The 22,501-nt window shown below is 45.3% G+C and overlaps 1 protein-coding gene across 3 annotated transcripts in view; it reads left to right on the forward strand.

Annotated features, from left to right (window-relative positions):
• Positions 1-235: 235 nt before the first annotated feature.
• Positions 236-22,501, forward strand: part of ano1a (anoctamin 1, calcium activated chloride channel a) — a 292,742-nt gene continuing 270,476 nt past the window's right edge. The window contains exon 1 of one of the 3 annotated variants that reach the window (XM_086008194.1): positions 236-400. In XM_086008194.1, coding sequence (XP_085864320.1) covers positions 340-400 — 61 coding nt within the window. In that variant the 5' untranslated portion in view covers positions 236-339. The remainder of the gene's footprint in view (positions 401-22,501) is intronic. The other 2 variants (XM_086008196.1, XM_086008197.1) reach the window with 2 other exon arrangements.

The raw sequence follows: 22,501 nt of genomic DNA on the forward strand, positions 1-22,501 counted from the left end.
TATTTCATGTTTATATATATATATATATGTATATATAAATAAAGTAGAACATTGTGTCGGATTGGAGCTCCCTCTCTGTCTCTCTCTCTCAGGTCCCTGCTTTGCCCCCCTGTGAGGAAGTCTGTGGTTGAGTGTTAGTGCCCCTCCCTCTCTCTCTCTCCCGGGACGGGGCAATTGAGTAATAGGAGTGGCGAGGGGGAACACGATGGGAAGGCATAAAAGGTTGCTTTGTGTGTGTGTAATGCTCAGCAACAAACCCTAAAAAGGGAACTCACTGTTTCCTGTCATCAGTACACATTCAAAGACCGCAAGGCTGACGAGGAGGTGCGAGAGATCGCCATGGACCGGAATGGCTATGATCTGCAGAGAATTTGCGGGCACCGAACCAGGGCAGCAAGACGTAAGTACAATTCGCAACTTTCCCACTCACCACCACCACCACCCTTCGCTCCGACCCGCTGGGCTCGCAGGTGGGGCGAAATTGGGAGAAAGAGGGTGAAAACCTGGCCAAAAAACTTCGATGCTTGTTTTTTTCGGGGTTTTTTTTTTGTTTCGTTTGCCCGAGTGTTTATTGTGAGATTACCGTGCGGGCTATCACATCGTCTGCCTCCAGTTAAAACTATCTAGTGGGCGAAGTGTGCCAGGGCAGTGGCGCTGTCTGCCAATGAAGCCCTGTGTCGAATTGACCTGTGTGGGTTCCGTTACGTTTAACAGGTGGCAGGAATTGCTGGTTTGACAGTCGGCGAGTCAGCGGGACTCTCCTCCTAGCTGAGATGTTCTTCTCTGTCAGTTAAACATTTTACACATATTAAATATGATTTAATGTAATACAACATAATACTGCGTTTGCTGCATTGATGCTTCTAATCCTTCATTCGCAACAGATTTAAAGCCAGAACTGTAACGGGACAGTGTTATATTACTAACACTCCAGGAGTGGTGTCTGTTGCTCTCAGAATATAGAATGATAAAGCGCCGAAAGGGGGTGGCCATTTGGCCCATCGTACCTGTGCCGGCTCTTTGAAAGAGTAGAATCAAAGGCAGACCAATGATTTTTTGTGGAGTGTCCCGTCTCTCATTAAATAGTAGCTAGAAAATGCCCAATATCCTAAACGGTTTATTATTGTAGATTGCACGTTAAAACATTAAAGACTAATGTCAGCGCCAACAGATAACACGGCGGTGAAGATCATGGAGCGGGACGGGGGGGGGGGGGGGGGAACCTGGCCTGCTCTTCCTCGGCCTTTTTGCTTTGTGTCGCTCTCATTCCCACGAAGATTGGGAGGGATTTTTATCGCGAAGTCTTGCTTGTTTAAACTGCCAGGCCAGACGCGTCTTGGAAGCGAGCCTGGTTCTAAAAGTAATCTTGGACACTTCAGAAAAGTGCAGCCGGCGGAGAAGACGCTCGGGGCTCCCGGAGCGAACAGCAGACCTGACACACAGCAGCTGCCCGTTTCTCAAGTCAGAAGTACATTGGCTGGTCGCATTGATCCCGAGCTCAGCAAATGGGATCCTTAATGTGAGTTTTATGACATTGCAAACGAAAGCTGTGCTCCGTACAGGGTGACTTAACTGGCTAATTCTAGCCTGTTAGTTTATGCTTAAATTCTGTACATTTTTTTTGTGTCTGGTCTGGCCATCAGAGCCTACAGTATTGTTTATTTAGTTTTACTTTGTGAGGAAAGTTGACAGGTTTTGAGGTGTTACTTTTCCCAGAAAGGCCAATCTGTAACATAATAAAACGCCTATGTCTGATTTTTTCCCCTCTCAGTTTTATTGCTTTACCCCGATACAGGTTTTGTTTAAATGTAGCGGCCCATATTTTGAAAGAATCCGGCGAGCATTGCCTTCGGGTTGTTTTAAAGGCATATCCTTATGGTCAAGAGTTAGGATGAGCAGAAACTGCAGCATTAGTTCTCATTCTGCCGTATCGCTGCCTACCTCAGCCACACGCTCTCCTGTTCCCTTTATCAGTCCTGTGCATAAATCACTGGTCGCTAGGCTGGTACATGAAACTGACTTGAAATGGACCGTGTTCAGTTGGAAGAGATGAGACTGGCTTGGCTGTTTGCGCCATTCTGGGTGTTACCTCCAAAGCAAGATAAAAGAAAGACTTGCCTTTCTATAGCGCCTTTCACGACCACCGGACGTCCCACAGCCCTTTACAGCAAATGAAGTACTTTTTTGAAGTGTAGTCACTGCTGTAATGCAGGGAAGACCGCAGCCAAGCTCCCACAAACAGCAATGTGACAATGACCAGATCGCCTGTTTTAGTGATGTTGGGTTGAGGGATAAATATTGGCCAGAGGGGATAACTCAACTCCTCTTGGGAATAGTGCCATGGGATCTTTTATGTCCAACCTAAGAGGGTAGAGGAGGCCTCGGTTTAACCTCTCATCCGAAAGACGGCACCTCCGACAGTGCAGCACTCCCTCAGCACCGCACTGCAGTGTCAGCCTAGCTTCATGTGCTCAAGTCTCTGGAGTGGGACTTGAACCCACAACCTTCTGACCCAGAGGCGAGGGTGCTACCCATACTGAGTCAGGGCTGACATTTCAGCTCACACACATCACTGGTCACTCGAAACTGACCTGAAATTGACCTTGCTCAGTTGGAAGATATGATATTAGCTTGGCTGTTGGCTTGGGACAGTCATCCTGGGGGATTTAATCTCGAAAGCAAGAGACGTTCATATATAGGCAATTTGTGCTATTCAACCATCAGACGATGAACTGAGAAACATCCTTGAGTACAATTGGATACAAACCGATTTAGGGCTACTGCGCATCGCCCGCTGTTAAGTAACTGACAAGAACACGTGAGAATTATTGGACATCTGCTGGGCTAATGGAGCAGTCAGACCCAGAGAGTTTCAGATTTCACGACCATAAATATCGAGACTCCCAGATACCTCATTCCGCCACCCTTCATGTTAAAACGTGTTGTCCGAGCCGGCGTAAGTAGCTCCGGTTTAACGTCTCATACCCGGTGCACAGTTCAGTTTCCACAACTAGAAACTGAACTCTTGTGATTGCTGTGGTGACTCCTCCACACACTGTCGTATTTTGTACTTTCGATGATCGAAACCGGACTCCAAGTGGCTTTTTCTTTTGGCACGAAACACCAAATTTTTATCGACTCCCCTCAAGTAAATATATTGCATTTGTCAGAGCCTCGTGGACGCCTGATTCAAAAGTAATGAAGACGCGTCGTCCTGACCCCTGATTCCTATGAATTTGGCGAATGTCATTACATCATGCAGTAAATAGCAGATACTCCCATTATTGTCGATGTTGGGACATTGGCATCCAATTGCAAAAGTTAACTAAACTGCATCTAATTAAACCTTAGCGATTATATGTGCATGTATGTGCAGTAGCACCTCCCTTGTGGCATTGCTCATTGTGTGGAAATATATCCTGTTTTATACCAATAGTAATAGTTTCATATAATCATAGAATGATATGAGGATGAGGATGAGGGAGACCTTGGTGTGCATGTACATAGATCCCTGAAGGCAGCAGGACAGGTAGCTAAGGTGGTTAAAAAGGCATAAGGGATACTTGCCTTCATTAGCCGAGCAGTGAGGTTATGATGGAGCTGTACAAAACGCTAGTTAGGCCACAGCTAGAATACTGTGTGCCGTTCTAGTCGCCACACTATAGGAAGGATGTGATTGCATTGGAGAGGGTGCAGAGGAGATTCACCAGGATGTTACCTGGGCTGGAGCGCTTCAGCTATGAAAAGAGACTGGACAGGCTGGGGTTGTTTTCCTTAGAGCAGAGAAGGCTGAGGGGGGACCTGATTGAGGTGTATAAAATTATGAAGGGCATAGATAGGATAGATAGAAAGGAACGTTTCCCCTTAGTAGAGGGGTCAATAAGCAGGGGGCATAGTTTCAAGGTAAGGGGCAGGAGGTTTAGAGGGGATTTGAGGAAAAACTTTTTCACCCAGAGGGTGGTTGGAATCTGGAACTCACTGCCTGAAAGGGTGGTAGAGGCAGGAACCCTCACAACATTCAAGAAGCATTTAGATGAGCACTTGAAACGCCATAGCATACAAGGCTACTGACCAAGTGCTGGAAAATGGGATTAGAATAGACAGGGCTTGATGGCTGGCGTGGGCACGATGGGCCGAAGGGCCTCTTTCTGTGCTGTATAACTCTATGACTCTATGATACAGCACAGGAGGAGGCCATTGGGCCCATCGTGCCTGTGCCGGCTCTTTGAAAGAGCCGTCCAATTAGTCCTGCTCCCCCGCTCTTTCCCCATAGTCCTGTAATTTTTTTTCCCTTCAAGTATTTATCCAATTCCCTTTTGAAAGTTACTATTGAATCTGCTTCCACCGCCCTTTCAGGCAGCGCATTCCAGATCACAACAACTCACTGCGTAAAAAAATGTTTCCTCATGTCGCCTCTGGTTCGTCAATCACCTTAACTCGGTGTCCTCTGATTACTGACCCTTCTGCCACTGGAAACAGTTTCTCCTTATTTAATCTATCAAAACTGTTTCATGCCACATTAAATAAAATGCCTTTTTGGAGCCAGTAATTTTTTGTTAGCCTACCCTCAGTTTACCTGTTGCATTCCTTACCTCTTCAGTTCTGATTTGCTGTTGTTTTACTTTGAACCAATCACTGAACACGATAACTGAAGTGTGACGAAGTGGGATCGGACGTAAGTGTGATGCTTGTGGGAATTGGGTGCTGTAGGCAAGACTTTTAATCCATTATAGATTGGCTATTAAACAATGCAATGCAAGAACGTTTGAACATAAGAACATAAGAAATAGGAGCAGGAATAGGCCACTTGGCCCCTCGAGCCTGCTCTGCCATTCAATAAGATCAGGGCTGATCTTGGGCTCAAAGCCACTTCCCAGCCCGCTCCCCATAACCCTTCACTCCCTTATCTTGCAAAAATGTGTCGATCTCCACTTTAAATGTATTTAATGACCCAGCCTCCACAGCTCTCTGGGGCAGAGAATTCCACAGATTTACGACCCTCTGAGAGAAGAAGTTCCTCCTCATCTCAGTTCTAAAAGGGCGACCCTTTATTCTGAGACTGTGCCCCCGAGTTCTAGATTTCCCCACGAGGGGAAACATCCTCTCTGCATCTACCCTGTTGAGCCCCCTCAGTATCTTCTATGTTTCGATAAGATCACCTCTCATTCTTCTAAATTCCAATGAGTATAGGCCCAGCCCGCTCAACCTTTCCTCATAAGTCAACCCCCTCATCTCTGGAATCAACCGCGTGAATCGTCTCTGAACTGCCTCCAATGCAAGTATATCCTTCCTTAAATAAGGAGACCAAAACTGTACACAGTACTCAAGGTGTGGCCTCACCAATACCTTGTACAGTTGTAGCAGGACTTCCCTGCTTTTATACTCCAACCCCTTTGAAATAAAGGCCAACATTCCATTTGCCTTTTTGATTACTTGCTGTACCTGCATGCTAACTTTTTGTGTTTCCCGCACAAGGACCCCCAGGCCCCTCTGAACTGTAGCATTTTGTAATCTCTCTTCATTTAAATAATAGTTTGCTTTTTTATTTTTCCTGCCAAAGTGGATAACCTCGCACTTTCCCTCATTATACTCCATCTGCCAAATGTTTGCCCACTCACCTAACCTGTCTATATCCCTTTGCAGATTCTTTGAGTCCTCTGCACAACTTGCTTTCCCACCCATCTTTGTATCATATGCAAACTTGGCTACATTACACTCGATCCCTTCATCCAAGTCATTAATGTAGATTGTAAATAGTTGGGGCCCCAGTACCGATCCTTGTGGCACCCCACTAGTTACTATTTGCCAACCGGAAAATGACCCATTTATCCTGACTCTCTGCTTTCTGTTAATTAGCCAGTTCTCTATCCATGCTATTATATTACCCCCAACCCTGTGAGCTCTTATCTTATGCAGTAACCTTTTATGTGGCACCTTATCGAATGCCTTCTGGAAATCCAAATACACCACATCCACTGGCTCACCATTGTCCACCCTGTTTGTTTCATCCTCAAAGAACTCCAGCAAATTTGTTAAACATGATTTCCCTTTCCTAAAACCATGCTGACTCTATGACTGCAGTATCTAAATGCCCTGCTACTGCTTCCTTAATGAAGGACTCCAGCATTTTCCCAATGACAGATGTTAGGCTAACTGGTCTATAGTTTCCTGCTTTCTGTCTCTCTCCTTTCTTAAATAGGGGTGTTACATTAGTGGTTTTCCAATCCGCTGGGACCTTTCCAGTGTCCAGGGAATTTTGGTATATTGCATCCAATGCATCCACTATCTCTGCAGCCACTTCTTTTAAGACCCTGGGATGCAGGCCATCTGGTCCATGGGACTTGTCGTCTTTTAGTCCCATTATTTTACCAAGTACTATTTCCTTAGTGATAGTGATTGTCTTTAGTTCCCCCCTCCCTGTGGCCCCTTGATTATCCATTATTGGGATGTTGTTAGTGTCTTCTACAGTGAAGACAGATGCAAAATATTTGTTCAGAGTCTCTGCCATTTCCCCATTCCCCATTATTAATTCCCCAGTCTCATCCTCTAAGGGACCAACGTTTACTTTAGCTACCCTCTTCCTTTTTATATACCTGTAGAAGCTCTTACTATCTGTTTTAATGTTTCTTGCCAACTTACACTCATAATTCATCTTCTCTCTCTTTATTATTTTTTTAGTCATCCTTTGCTGGTTTAAAAATAATTTCCCAATCCTCTGGTCTCCCACCAATCTTGGCAACATTGTATGCCTTCGTTTTCAATTTGATACCATCCTTTACTTCCTTAGTTTGCCACGGATGGTGCTCCCTTCTCTTAAAATCTTTCTTTCTCACTGGAATATATTTTTGTTTGAGAGTTTGAATTTATCATTAATCATAGATCCAATAGGTTAGGTTTTGTTAGTAAAGCCAACATCGACATTCCCAGTATAAAAGCAGATCCCGCCACAAAATTAGAAAGAAAGAATTTATATAGCGCCTTTTACGACCTCAGGACGTCCAAAGCGTGTTACAGCCAAATGACTGGTTACTTTACTCTATATACCATTCACCTAATGTGGCCATTTAAAACAATAACTTTATCTGAAAAATATCCAGGTGTGCTTGCAGATTATAGGTGCACCTGCAATTTTAACAAAGACTGCAGGTTCACTTTATTTCCAAGCCATTTACCACACTGTGTAATGGACAAACTTACACTCGGTCAACAAGAGCCTCAATATCGCTTTAGAAAACTTTTCCAAAATTCAATTCAATTCAATTCAGTTTTATTTGCCATATGTAACTAGTACAATGGAATGCTTACTCCCCGTGGGGACACGTCAGCTATTCTTACAGCGCCGTGTTCAGAAAGTCAATTCTTTGGCATCCAGTGGCATTCGTAATACTTGGTAACATTCGTCTGTCTGTAAATATTTTGGAGAAAGACAAAAGCTGAAAACTCTGATGCATAGCGAACGCATGTTGGCGTCCCATTTGATATGTTAGCTAGCCAAAGAGCTGATCAGATAACCAAAGGGATTGAACTACAATGCACTGGCACTAGTTTCTGCCTATGGATAAAAAGTGTGTCCAAGGGGAATCCCAGCTTGTTTATGTTTGCGTGACGACCCGATGCTTTTGAAAGATGGTTTTACAAATCTATTTTTAAGTTGGTTATGCTGGTGTTCTGAGGACGATAAACAAAATAGCTTGTGCGGTGATCCACTGATGCAGTTATCCACTGCTGTGTGCATGCCAGAGTGTTGCTGTCACGTATTGCATCTCATAAAGACTATTAGCACCGAATCATTGAAATTCATTTCATGGTCACAGACCCATATACAGGATTTCAGTGATGCATCTAGAGTGCATCTAGAGACCTGAGCTATGGTATAAATAGCGCACACAATGGGCTACAGTTATTTCCGCCAATAAAAGAGAGCTAGTACTTCATCTCTGACATTACTTGTGAAGTATGAAGGCCTTGCATGTGAGTGGAATAAATTGAGTATTTGTCCTGTGACTTACCTGTGTATCATTCTTACTCAGTACATCTGTTAATTATTTTCAAATGGTTTGTTTTTGATTTTTGTTTTAGAAGGATTTATTACATTATGAAAGGGGTTTTATTACTTTCTGTTAAGCTAGCAGGGAAGGTCATTGGAACAAATAGCATAAATGCATTCATAGAATTACATAGAATTTGTAGCATAGAAACAGGCCATTCGGCCCAACTGCTCTATGCCAGTGTTTATGCTCCACACGAGCCTCCTCCCACCCTACTTTATCTAATCCTATCTGCATATCCTTCTATTCCTTTCTCCCTCATGTACCTATCTAGCTTCACCTTAAAGGCATCTATGATATTTTCCTCAACTACTTCACATGGTAGCAAGTTCCACATTCTAACAGCTCTCTAGGTAAAGAAGTTTCTCCTGAATTCCCTATTGGATTTATTAGTGACCATCTTATATTTATGGCCCCCCAGTTTTGGACTCCCCCACAAGTGGAAACATCTTCTCTATGTCTACCTTATCAAACTCCTTCATAATTTTAAAGACTTCTATTAGGTCACCCCTTAGCCTTCTCTTTTCTAGAGAAAACAGCCTCAGCCTGTTCAGAAAATCTGTTCAGTCTTTCCTGATAGTTATAATCTCTCAGTCTTTGTAAATCTTTTTTGCATCTTCTCCAGTGCCTCTATATCCTTTTTGTAATATGGTGACCAGAATTGTACACAGTACTCTAAATTTGCAGATGACACCAAACTTGGAAGTATAGTGAACAGTGAGGAGGATAGTGATAGACTTCAAGAGGACATTAACAGGCTGGTGGAATGGGCGGACACGTGGCAGATGAAATTTGACGCAGAAAAGTGCGAAGTGATACATTTTGGGAGAAAGAATGAGGAGAGGCAATATAAACTAAAGGGTACAATCCTGAAGGGGGTGCATGAACAGAGACCTGGGGGTATATGTGCACAAGTCGTTGAAGGAGGCAGGGCAGGTTGAGAAAGCAGTTATAAAAGCTTACGGGATCCTGGGCTTCATAAATAGAGGTAAAGAGTACAAAAGCAAGGAAGTTATGACACTGGTTCAGCCTCAACTGGAGTATTGTGTCCAATTCTGGGCATCGCACTTTAGGAAGGATGTGAAGGCCTTATAGAGGGTGCAGAAAAGATTTCCGAGAATGATTCCAGGGAGAGGGACTTCAGTTACATGGATAGACTGGAGAAGCTTGGGTTGTTCTCCTTAGAGCAGAGAAGATTAAGAGGAGATTTGATAGAAGTGTTCAAAATCATGAGGGGTCTAGACAGAGTAGATAGAGAGAAACTGTTCCCATTGGCGGAAAGGGTCGAGAACCAAAGGACACAGATTTAAGGTGATTGGCAAAAAAAACAAAGGCGACATGAGGAAAAACATTTTTACGCAGCGAGTGGTTAGGATCTGGAATGCACTGCCTGAAAGGGTGGTGGAGGCAGATTCAATCATGGCTTTCAAAAGTGAGTTGGATAAGTACCTGAAGGAAAAAAAATTGCAGGGCTACGGGGAAACGGCAGGGGGGCAGTGGGACTAGCTGAGGTGCTCTTGCAGAGAGCCGGCATGGGCTCGACGGGCCGAATGGCCTCTTTCTGTGCTGTACTCATTCTATGATTCTATGCTATGATTCTATGTAGTCTAACCAAGGTTCTATACAAGTTTAACATAACCTCTCTGCTTTTCAATTCTATTCCTCTAGCAATGAACCCCAGTGCTTTGTTTGCATTTTTTACGGCCTTGATGACCTGCGCTGCAACTTTTTGGATTTGTGAATGTGTACCTCTAGATCCCTTTGTTCCTCTCCCCCTTTTAATTTATTATTTTCCAAGGATTATGTGGCCTCCTTATTCCTCCTATCAAAATGCACCATCCCACGCTTATCTACATTAAAATTAATTTGCCATTTACGTACATGCCCATTCAAAGGACAACTAGTTACATTTCTGGACAAAGATGAGGTTAAGAGATATCATGGGAAAGTAGGACTGAGATTAACCAAAAAAGGCCAAATGACCTTTTCATGTTCCCAAAATTTGGTTTGTTCCTAAGACGTTCCTTTAAATCAATCTTTGTACACATGAGCCAATGTGAACGCACAAAGAAGGAGTTGAGAAGCAATGAAGCAGTTTTTCTATCTGTGTGCATCCAAGTTTAGAATATAATACTAACTGTATTCTATCACGGTTTCTCTCTTCTCAACCTCATTCTATTATTTATGAGTCGTTCTTATCTTCCTCACTTGTGTTCTTTTTATTGCTCTCTCTTTCTTTCATTGTTTCTCTAACTCCTTCTTCCATTTATAACCCATATAATTGCCTATTTCTCCTTTTTGTTTTCACCCATCAAGTCTCCATTGCCCCAAATAAAATCCTGGGACAACACGGTCACTGAAATTCTCACGTTAAAATAGTCTCTCATATTTGTTTTTGAAAATCTCCATAGCCGTTTTCATAGGTTGCATGATCCAGAGAATCCTTTACCTCATCTGTATTCCCATCAATAACTCTGCCAAATAAAGCAATCTGCTGAGAGACTGGGCACTGAGTAATCAAACTAGCCTACTGACTTGATAAGTGTAATAGTATTTAGACCTGAAATAGTCCTGCAAATTCATAATTTCTTCAGTATCTTTTGTTGCCCTGCAGTATTTGATATAACTGTATTGACTTCATATACCATTACCACCTGGAAAATATCTTGTGCTAAATAAAGATTTTCCTTCATGGTGTTAGTACATGAGCACAACCCTAGCATTTACTTCTGTACACTCTGCTAACTCTCAGTATGTTCTACCCCCCTTGCCCTCACGTGTACTTGTTTCTGTCTCATGTGCTCCAATATGTGTAAAGGCTGGAAATGTCAATTATTGAAGCAACGGTATACTTATCAAAAGAAGTAAACAAAATATACTGAAATGTTACAACAATATGTAAATATAACTGTGAATAGGGCAACCTTCAAAAAACTCAAACTATAGAAGTTTACAACACAGAAGAAGGGCATTTAACTAATCGTGTCTGTGTTGGCTCTTTGCTAGAGCAATCTATAAACTAATCCCACTGCCTCATTTTCTCCCCATAGCCCTATATCTTCCTCTGCTTCAAATATTAATCCAATTTTCCCTTACAAGATGCAATGGTCTCTGCCTCAGTCACTACCTGTGGCACTGCATTCCATGCTCCACCAACCCCTGTGTAAAGACATTAGTCCTAACCTCTCTCCCTAATCTTTTTTTTATTCATTCATGGGATGTGGGTGTCGCTGGCAAGGCCAGCATTTATTGCCCATCCCTAATTGCCCTTGAGAAGGTGGTGGTGAGCCACATTCTTGAACCGCTGCAATCCTTGTGGTGAAGGTACTCCCACAGTGCTGTTAGGGAGGGAGTTCCAGGACTTTGACCCAGCGACGATGAAGGAATGGCGATATACTTCCAAGTCAGGATGGTGTGTGACTTGGAGGGGAACTTGGAGGTGATGGTGTTCCCATGCGCCTGCTGCCCTGCTGCCTAGGTGGAAGAGGTCGTGGGTTTGGGAGGTGCTGCCGAAGAAGCCTTGGTGAGTTGCTGCAGTGCATCTTGTAGATGGTACACACTGCAGCCATGATACGCCGGTGGTGGAGGGAGTGAATGCTTAAGATGGTGGATGGGGTGCCAATCAAGCGGGCTGCTTTGTCCTGGATGGTGTCGAGTTTCTTGCGTGTTGTTGGAGCTGCACTCATCCAGGCAAGTGGAGAGTATTCCATCAAACTCCTGACAGTTATTAATGTTGAGTCTGTGTTTCCCAAGTGTAGTTATGCTGAATAACTGGACACAGACAACAGAATACTTCAACAGGTCTTTAGTAACTGAGGGTCAGGGCTGAACTGAAATACAAACTGCTCCACAGGGTTTATATACCGGTGTGGTCACCACCAGTACTACAATATACAGGAGCCATCAGAAAGTAGTTCATCACCTTAAGGTAGTCTCTTAAGGTGGTACAGGTTACATACACTACAATTCCTCCCCTTTTAGCTTAACAGTGTACACCCCAATTTAAACATAACATGGATAATGTGGTGTATGTAACCTGTTCCACCTTAAGCGAACTACTTTAAGAGATGTACTACTTTCTCTTGGCTGCTGTATACTGTAATACCGGTGGTGACCACACCGGTATATAAGTGTTGTGTAAGGATTTGCTGGGCAGTTCAGCCCTGACCTCCGAATAGTAAAGACCTGTTAAAAGTTATCCTTGTTGTCTGTGTCAGTGATTGATCCTAAACATAACTGGGACACACAGACTCAACAGTGGCGACGAGTCCGATCTTACCCTGCGGCAGTTTTACATCCAAGGCAGCTTCGTCCTCAGAACGGGCGTCGAGAAGAGGCATCCGCCCTCATCATCCTGCTGAGCACCATCGCACGGGAGGCATCGAGAACCCGGGTTAAAAAGAAAAAGAATTCTGACCACGAAGCCCTCCATCAGCGACAGGCAGTGATCATCCCTTCTACCATGGTGGTGGGTAAGCCGATCAGCGACACGAGCAGAAAGTCGGCCACGTTGGCTGTGGAGTAGGGGAGGGAAAACGGAGGAATAAGGGCGGAGAGCTCGACCACGGCCGGTAGAAAGGGCCGGGCTGCAATCGAGGCCGAGAGGCACAGCGACTGGGGCAGCTTAAGGCTGGAGAGCCACGGAGAACTCAAACGCAGCCGGTGTAAAGGACCGGGCTGCAAGCGGGGCTGCGAGGCAAAGCAGCGTCGGGGAGTGAGAACCGCTGGGGAGGCGAGAACGGCAGCAGCAAGGCAATCGCCATTGCAGCCAGCGGGGGAAGAAGGCAAACGCGGGAATCCGCCATTGTAGTCGGCGGGGGAAGAAGACGAGCGTGGGAAAGACCGCCAAGCATGGGAAGCTGCCATTTTAGTAGGCGGGGGAAGAAGACAAGCGCGGGAAGCCGCCATTTTGAGAAAAAGAAAAATTTAAAAAAAGAAAAAAATTGCAAGGATGCCTAAACATGGGAGCATTAATACCTTTGATAGCGATATCGAAGATTGGACCACGTATGTAGAACACATGGAAGTGTATTGTAAAGCAAATAAGGTACCAAATGATGAGAAAGCACTAACCTTATTAAGCTCAATGGGTGCGAAAACATACGGGCTATTGAAGCACCTTCTATCACCAAATAAACCGGCGGATCAGACTTTCACGAATATTGTTACTGTCCGGAAAGATTATTTAAACCCCACGCCGCTGATGATAGCGGAACGATTTCAATTTTACAGAAGAACGCAGCTGAAAGACGAAAGCAACGCTGAATTTTTAATTGAACTGCGTAAGCTAGCAAAGTACTGTCAGTTTGGAACAGGACTAGCAGATGCGCTGAGAGATAAATTTGTGTGTGGATTGTTAAAAGAAGGAACACAAAAGCGACTGCTTGAGGAGAATGAGCTTACGCTTCATAAAGCTGTCACTATTGCAGCATCGCATGAAGCCGCAGCGAGAGGCACTGCGGAAATGCAGCTACGGTCACCGGAACTCAGCACCAATCAAATGGTCTTGAGTACAGTAAAATGTTATCGTTGTGGAAAGACAACGCACGATCAGAACCAGTGCTGGTTCAAGAATCAGGAATGCAGAAAATGTGGCAGGCTTGGTCACATAGCTAAAGTATGCTGGTCAGGAAAGAAGACCAGCAACAAAAAGTCACCGCAGGAAAAGTACAGAAAGGTACACAAGGTGACAGAACAGTTCGAACGAACAGAAGTCAGATTCAGACTCCAGCAGTAATGAACTGGGTAGTCTAAGAGTACACAATGTTGGTAAGGAAGCAGACCTCCAAACAATTTGGGTCACACTTCGGATAGCAGGAGTCCAAGTGAAGATGGAATTGGACACTGGATCGGCATTGACGGTCATGAATAAAAAAGATTACAAAAGGTTATTCCCACATATTCCCCTACGGGATACGGAGATTGTATTGAAAACATACACGGGGCAAAGAGTATACCCCATCGGGAAGATAGAGGTAACGGTGGTCCACAAGGGCAAAGAAAGCTGAGGAATGGACTTATATGTGCTACCTGAGGGAGGTCCACCACTACTGGGACGGGAGTGGATTAGGAAAATGAATATGGACTGGCATTCCTTAAAAGCACTAACGGTAGATTCCGGTACAAAAGATGTCAAACCTAAACGATTGTCCAGAATATTGGACGATGCTAAAGAGGTGTTCCAACAGGGACTGGGAACACTGAGAGGAATTACGGCAAACATCAAGGTTGAAGAACATGCAAACCCGAAATTTTTCAAAGCCAAACTGGTACCTTATGCAATACGACCTGCTGTGGAAGCTGAGATGGAAGGGCTAGAATGTTCAGGAGTACTGTCTAAGGTAGACTGGAGTGAGTGGGCCACGCCCATTGTCCCTGTCATGAAGCATTCATCGAGCAACAAGCCGGGGGAACCGGGGAAGGTTCGCATCTGTGGAGATTTCAAGATCACTGTTAATCCGGTGCTTCACACGGTGCAGTATCCGCTTCCGCGGATTGAGGATATCTTCGCTTCGTTGTCTGGCGGGAAACACTTCACCAAGATAGACCTGGCGCAGGCGTACTTACAGATGGAAGTTGAGGAAGAGTCACGCCAGTATCTCACGATCAACACGCATAGAGGCTTGTACCAGTATAATAGACTGGTTTTTGGAGTGGCATCGGCTCCGGCAATTTGGCAGAGGGCCATGGAGCAGGTATTACAGGGAATTCCAGGTACACAATGTTACCTGGACGATATTCTGATTACAGGAGATGATGACGAGGAACACCTTGCAAACTTGGAACTGGTGCTCACCAGATTGAAAGAATATGGTCTTCGAGTTAATCGCCAGAAATGTGAATTCTTTCAGAAGCGGATCTCGTACTGTGGTCATGTCATTGACCAGGAGGGGCTTCATAAGTCTCCTGACAAGATCGAAGCTGTTGTGAAGGCTCCCACTCCGGATAATGTATCCCAATTGAGGTCGTTTCTAGGGTTGATTAACTATTACCATAAGTTTCTGCCAAATTTATCCACGGTGCTGCACCCGCTGAACGCTCTATTGCAGAAGGGAGTACCATGGAAGTGGAGCGAGGACTGTAAGAGGGCCTTTCGTGAAAGCAAGGCATTGATCACTTCAGAGGAAGTGTTGGCTCACTTCAACCCAACGCTGCCTATTCGTTTGGCTTGTGATGCTTCTCCATATGGTATTGGGGCAGTACTCTCACACAAGTTGCCAAATGGCCAGGAGAGGCCAGTTGCGTTCGCATCCAGCTCATTGACCTCCGCTGAGCGCAACTATGCTCAGATAGATAAGGAGGCTCTCAGCCTTGTGTGGGGAGTAAAGAAGTTTAATCATTACCTGCAGGGCCAAAAGTTTACGCTTCTGACAGACCACCAGCCGTTGGTATCCATTTTTAAGCCTAAGAAGGGTGTTTCGGTGATGACAGCACAGAGACTCCAGAGATGGTCCCTTTTCCTAGGGGCACATCAATATCAGATTGAATTCAAAGGTACAAAGCAGCATGGTAATGCTGATGGGCTGTCGCGTCTGCCACTACCTACAGAGGAGGAGGCACCGACGGTTGACCCTGTTGAGTTATTTCACTCGACCATCATCGAATGTTTACCAGTCACCAATGCAAGTATTGAAAGAGAAACCAGGAACGACCCGACACTGTCCAGGGTCTACGAAGTGACAGTGAAGGGATGGCCAGCACATGGTGATCCACTGTTACCGGCATTCTCAGCAAGACGAGAACAGCTGTCCGTCTGTCAAGGAACATTGATGTATGGAACAAGGGTGATTATTCCTCCTAAGTTAAGAGAGAGAGTTCTAAAGGAACTGCATGAAGGTCATCTGGGGGGAGTCAAGATGAAAAGCCTTGCTAGGGCTTATGTGTGGTGGCCGGGTATCGACCAACAGATAGAGGAGCTGACGAAAAGCTGCTCAGGGTGCCAAAAAGTGCAAAATGCACCTCCGATTGCACCGCTGCATCCATGGGAATGGCCTTCAACCCCATGGCAATGTGTACATATTGACTTTGCTGGTCCTTTCATGGACTCCATGTTTTTAATTGTGGTGGACGCACATTCTAAATGGCCAGAAGTGATTAAGATGACTACCACTACCTCGGAAAAGACGATCGCGGTGTTAAGAACGATATTTGCAAGAAATGGATTGCCAGAACAAATATGTTCAGACAACGGACCGCAGTTCGTGTCAGAAGAATTCCAGAGATTCATGAAGAAGAATGGGGTGAAACATTATACCTCTGCCCCATATCATCCGGCTACAAACGGGTTGGCCGAGAGATTTGTACAAACGTTCAAAAAAGCGATAAAGGCCATGAGCGAAGATCAGATTCCACTACAACACAAGGTGGACAAATTCCTACTGGCATATCGAAACGCCACCCATGCAGTGACAAACCAAAGTCCTGCCATGATGTTCTATAACAGGAGGTTGCGGTCCAGGTTGGACTTGTTAAAACCAAATGTGCGGAGGGAAGTTGAAAACAAACAGTTCCAGCATATAAATAACAAGACCACTCGGAGTTTCGAAATAGGACAACCAGTGTTAGCCCGGGATTATAAAAACAAGAAATGGCAATCTGGAACAATTCGGGCCAGACAAGGACCCCTGATGTACACGGTAGATGTTGGAGAAAATGTAATACGGCGTCATGCTGACCAACTGGTAGAATCGAGAACAAGGGTCGAACCCATGGTTACGGCAGAGACAACCGTGGAAGAAGTTAGTGAACCTGAAGCATCTACCTCAGAAGTGAATGTACCTGATGATGATGTCCAATCCATAAGAGACCAACTAGATGAGTCACCCCAACAACGAGAATCAGAGACCCCTGAAAGGTGTTATCCAACTCGAATCAGGAGGCCTCCTCAGAGACTGAATCTTTGAACTGTTTTGCATGAAGTTGTATATATGTTATTATGTTATGTTAAATGGGGATATAACTGTTAAGCTAAAAAGGGAGGATTGTGGTGTATGTAACCTGTTCCACCTTAAGAGAACTACTTTAAGAGATGTACTACTTTCTCTTGGCTGCTGTATACTGTAATACCGGTGGTGACCACACCGGTATATAAGTGTTGTGTAAGGATTTGCTGGGCAGTTCAGCCCTGACCTCCGAATAGTAAAGACCTGTTAAAGGTTATTCTTGTTGTCTGTGTCAGTGATTGATCCTAAACATAACTGGGACACACAGACTCAACAGATAACATATATACAACCTTCATACAAAACTGTTCAAAGATTCAGTCTCTGAGGAGGCCTCCTGATCCGGGCCAGATAACGCTTTTCAGGGGTCTCTGGTTCTCGTTGCTGGGGTGACTCATCCATTTGATCTCTTATGGATTGAACTTCATCATGTACGTTCGAGTCTGAGGTAGATGCTACAGGCTCAATAATTTCTTCAACTGGTGTCTCTGCCGTAGACATGGGGTCGACCCTTGTTCTCGATTCCACAAGTTGGTCAGCATGATGTCGTATTACGTTCTCACCAACGTCTACCGTGTACATCAAGGGTCCTTGTCGGGCACGAATTGTTCCGGATTGCCATTTATCATTCCTATAGTCCCTGGCCAACACTGGTTGTCCTATTTCGAAACTCCGAGTGGCCTTGTTATTTACGTGCTGGAATTGTTTGTTTTCGACTTCCCTACGCACATTGGGTTTTAACAAGTCCAACCGGGACCGCAACCTCCTGTTATAGAACATTATGGCAGGGCTTTGATTTGTCACTGCATGCGTGGCGTTTCGATATGCCATCAGGAAATTGTCCACCTTGTGTTGTAGTGGAATATGGTCTTCGCTCATGGCCTTTATCGCCTTTTTGAACGTTTGTACAAATCTCTCGGCCAACCCATTTGTAGCCGGATGATATGGGGCAGATGTATAGTGTTTCACCCCATTCTTCTTCATGAATTTCTGGAATTCTTCTGACACGAACTGTGGTCCGTTGTCTGAACATATTTGTTCCGGCAATCCATTCCTTGCAAATATGGTTCTTAGAACTGCGATCGTCTTTTCAGAGGTAGTGGTCGACATCTTAATCACTTCTGGCCATTTAGAATGTGCGTCTACCGCTATCAAAAACATGGAATCCATGAATGGACCTGCAAAGTCAATATGCACACGTTGCCATGGGGCTGAAGGCCATTCCCACGGATGCAGCGGTGCAATTGGAGGTGCATTTTGAACTTTTTGGCACCCTGAGCAGCTTTTAGTCAGATCCTCTATTTGTTTGTCGATACCTGGCCACCACACATAAGCCCTAGCAAGGCCTTTCATCTTGACTCCCCCCAGATGACCTTCATGCAGTTCCTTCAGAACTCTCTCCCTTAATTTAGGAGGAATAATCACCCTTGTTCCATACATCAATGTTCCTTGACAGACGGACAGCTGCTCTCGTCTGGCTGAGAATGCAGGTAACAGTGGTTCGCCATGTGTTGGCCATCCCTTCACTGTCAAATCGTAGACCCGAGACAGTGTCGGGTCGTTTCTAGTCTCTCTCTCAATACTCGCATTGGTGACTGGTAAGCATTCGATGATGGTCGAGTGAAATATCTCGACAGGGTCAACTGCCGGTGCCTCTTCCGCTGTAGGTAGTGGCAGGCGCGACAGCCCATCAGCATTACCATGTTGCTTTGTACCTTTGAATTCAATATCATATTGATGTGCCCCTAGGAAAAGGGACCATCTCTGAAGCCTCTGTGCCGTCATAACCGGAACACCCTTCTTAGGGTTAAAAATGGAAACCAACGGCTGGTGATCTGTCAGCAGCGTAAACCTTTGGCCTTGCAGGTAATGGTTAAATTTCTTAACTCCCCACACGAGGCTGAGAGCCTCCCTATCTATCTGAGCATAGTTGCGCTCAGTGGAGGTCAATGATCTGGATGTGAACGCGACTGGCCTTTCCAAGCCATTTGGCAACTTATGTGAGAGCACTGCCCCGATACCATATGGAGAAGCATCACAAGCTAAACGAATAGGCAGCTTTGGGTTAAAGTGAGCCAACACTTCCTTAGAGGTGATCAGTGCCTTGCTTTTTTGAAAAGCCCGCTTACAGTCCTCGCTCCACTTCCATGGTACTCCCATTTGCAAAAGAGTGTTCAGCGGGTGTAACACCGTGGATAAATTTGGAAGAAACTTGTGGTAATAGTTAATCAACCCAAGGAACGACCTCAACTGGGATACATTTTCCGGAGCGGGGGCTTTCACAACAGCTTCGATCTTGTCAGGTGACTTATGAAGCCCCTCCTGGTCAATGACGTGACCGCAGTACGAGATTCGCTTCTGAAAGAACTCACATTTCTGGCGATTAACTCTGAGTCCATATTCTTTCAATCTGGTGAGCACCTGCTCCAAATTCGCGAGGTGTTCCTTATCATCATCTCCTGTAATCAGAATGTCGTCCAGGTAGCATTGTGTGCCTGGAATTCCCTGTAATACCTGCTCCATGGCCCTTTGCCAAATCGCTGGAGCCGATGCCACTCCAAAAACCAGTCTATTATACCGATATAAGCCCTTATGTGTGTTGATCGTGAGATACTGGCGTGACACTTCATCAACTTCCATCTGCAAGTACGCCTGCGCCAGGTCTATCTTGCTGAAGTGTTTCCCGCCAGACAGCGAAGCGAAGATATCCTCAATCCGCGGAAGCGGATATTGCACCGTGTGAAGAACCGGATTAACAGTGATCTTGAAATCTCCACAGATGCGAACCTTCCCAGGTTCCCCCGGCTTGTTGCTCAACGAACGCTTCATGACGGGAACAATGGGCGTGGCCCATTCGCTCCAGTCCACCTTTGACAGTACTCCTGAACATTCTAGCCCTTCCAGCTCTGCTTCCACAGCAGGTCGTATCGCATAAGGTACCGGTCTGGCTTTGAAAAATTTTGGGTTTGCATGTTCTTCAACCTTGATGTTTGCCGTAATTCCTTTCAGTGTTCCCAGTCCCTGTTGGAACACCTCCTTAGCATCGTCCAATATTTTGGACAGTCGTTTAGGTTTGACGTCGTCCTCTTTACAGGAATCCACAGTTAGTGCTTGTAAGGAATGCCAGTCCATATTTATTCTCCGGATCCATTCCCGTCCCAGTAGTGGTGGACCTCCCTCAGGTAACACATACAAGTCCATTCCCTGACTTTCTTTACCATTGTAAACCACCTTTACCTTTATCTTTCCGATGGGGTATACTCTTTGCCCCGTGTATGTTTTCAATACAATCTCCATATCCCTCAGGGGAATGTGTGAGAATAACCATTTGTAATCTTGCTTATTCATGACCGTCAATGCCGATCCAGTGTCCAATTCCATCTTCACTTGGACTCCTGCTATCCGAAGCATGACCCAGGTAGTTTGGTGGTCTGCTGTGTTACCCACATTATGTATTTTTAGACAACCCAGTTCCTTACTGCTGGAGTCTGAATCCGTCTTTTGTTCATCCGAACTGCTCTCTGTCACCTTGTGTACTTTTTTGTACTTCTCCTGCGGCGACTTTTTGTTGCTGGTCTTCTTTCCTGACCGGCATACTTTCGCTATGTGACCAAGTCTGCCACATTTCCTGCATTCTTTATCTTTGAACCAGCACTGGTTCTGATCATGCGTTGTCCTTCCGCAACGATAGCACTTTACTGCACCCAATGCCATTTCATTGGTGCTGAATTCCGATGGCCTTTGCTGCATTTCCGCAGTGCCTCGTGCTGCTGCCTCGTGCGATGCTGCAATGCTGAAAGCTTTGTCCAGCGTAAGATCCTTTTCCTCTAGCAGTCGCTTCTGGGTTCCTTCCTTTAGTAGCCCACACACGAACATATCTCTCAGAGCGTCTGCTAGTCCTGTACCGAACTGACAGTACTTTGATAACTTGCGCAGTTCGATTAAGAATTCAGCGTTGCTTTCCTCTTTAAGCTGAATTCTTTTGTAAAATTTAAATCGTTCCGCTATCAGCAGCGGCGTGGGGTTTAAATGCTCTTGCAGGATAGTAACAATCTCCGCGAAACTCTTTCCTACCAGTTTATCTGGTGTTACAAGGTGCCTTAATAACCCGTACGTCTTCGCACCCATCGAGTTTAATATGGTTAGTGCTTTCTTATCCGCCGGTACCTCATTCGCTGTACAGTAAACTTCAACGCGTTCCACATAAGTGGCCCAATCTTCTACATCGCTATCAAAAGCAGCGATGTTACCCGTTTTTGGCATCTTGTTGAGTTTCCTTTATTTTATTTATTTTCCAAAATGGCGGCTTCCCGCGCTTGGCGGCTTTTCCTGCGCTTGTCTTCTTTCCCCGCCGACTAAAATGGCGATTACCGCGCTGTTGCCGTTCTCACCTCCCAGCGGTCCTTTATTTCCCCCGACGCTGCTGCTCTTGTTCCCCGCCGCTCCCGCGGTCCTCGAGGACATTAACGCTTCTCTGGCTGCTGCGCGTCTCTGCCCCGATTGCAGTCCGGCCCCTTACACCGGCTGCGGTCGTGTTCTCCGCCCTTTTCTTCGGTTTCCCTCCCCTTCTCCCACTGACAACTCGGCCGACTTTCTCTCCGTGTCGCTAGATCGGCTTACCCGCCGCTGTCGTAGAAGGGATGATCACTGCCTGTTGCTGATGGTGGACTTCGTGGCCAGCAAATCCAAACCGGGTTCTCGATGCCTCCCGTGCGATGCGGTGCTCAGCAGGATGATGAGGGCGGATGCCCCTTTTCGACGCCCGTTCTGAGGACGAAGCTTCCTTGGATGCAAAACTGCCGCTAGGTACGATCAGACTCGTCGCCACTGTTGAGTCTGTGTTTCCCAAGTGTAGTTATGCTGAATAACTGGACACAGACAACAGAATACTTCAACAGGTCTTTAGTAACTGAGGGTCAGGGCTGAACTGAAATACAAACTGCTCCACAGGGTTTATATACCGGTGTGGTCACCACCGGTACTACAATATACAGGAGCCATCAGAAAGTAGTTCATCACCTTAAGGTAGTCTCTTAAGGTGGTACAGGTTACATACACTACAATTAATATATACATAAAGAAACAGCAAATTTCTATTTTTCCTTTGGTAGCCTGGCATGAAACTTGTACAAGTGACTGTCGGAGCAGTTTTGCTGATGTTATCTAGACACACCTGAAGGTAAAGGTTGCTCATGTTGGTTTGCCTTTGCTGGTAGTAATTGTTAGTATGGTATCCGTAATATATATAAGAATCTAGGACAATCAGCCAGACTGGTTTGTCTTGTGTAAGGACTTCATCAAGGCCTGCCCCACTTGCTGATGTTCAAGCATACAACCCAACTGTAAGTACTGCAATTCAACCAGCCTCCACTCTTGCTCCCTTTGCCATGATTTTCATTCATCACCATCTATTCAGTCATACAGTCGATATTCTGTTCCACCTCTTGAACCATTATAGTTGTGTGTATTTCTCTTTAAAACCCACTTCTCTGACCAAATTGTTTGATCACC

The sequence above is a fragment of the Somniosus microcephalus genome, chromosome 15, assembly GCF_052327205.1.
Source record: "Somniosus microcephalus isolate GS21.2 chromosome 15, FLI_Smic_1.0, whole genome shotgun sequence".
Classification (NCBI taxonomy): Eukaryota; Metazoa; Chordata; class Chondrichthyes; order Squaliformes; family Somniosidae; genus Somniosus; species Somniosus microcephalus.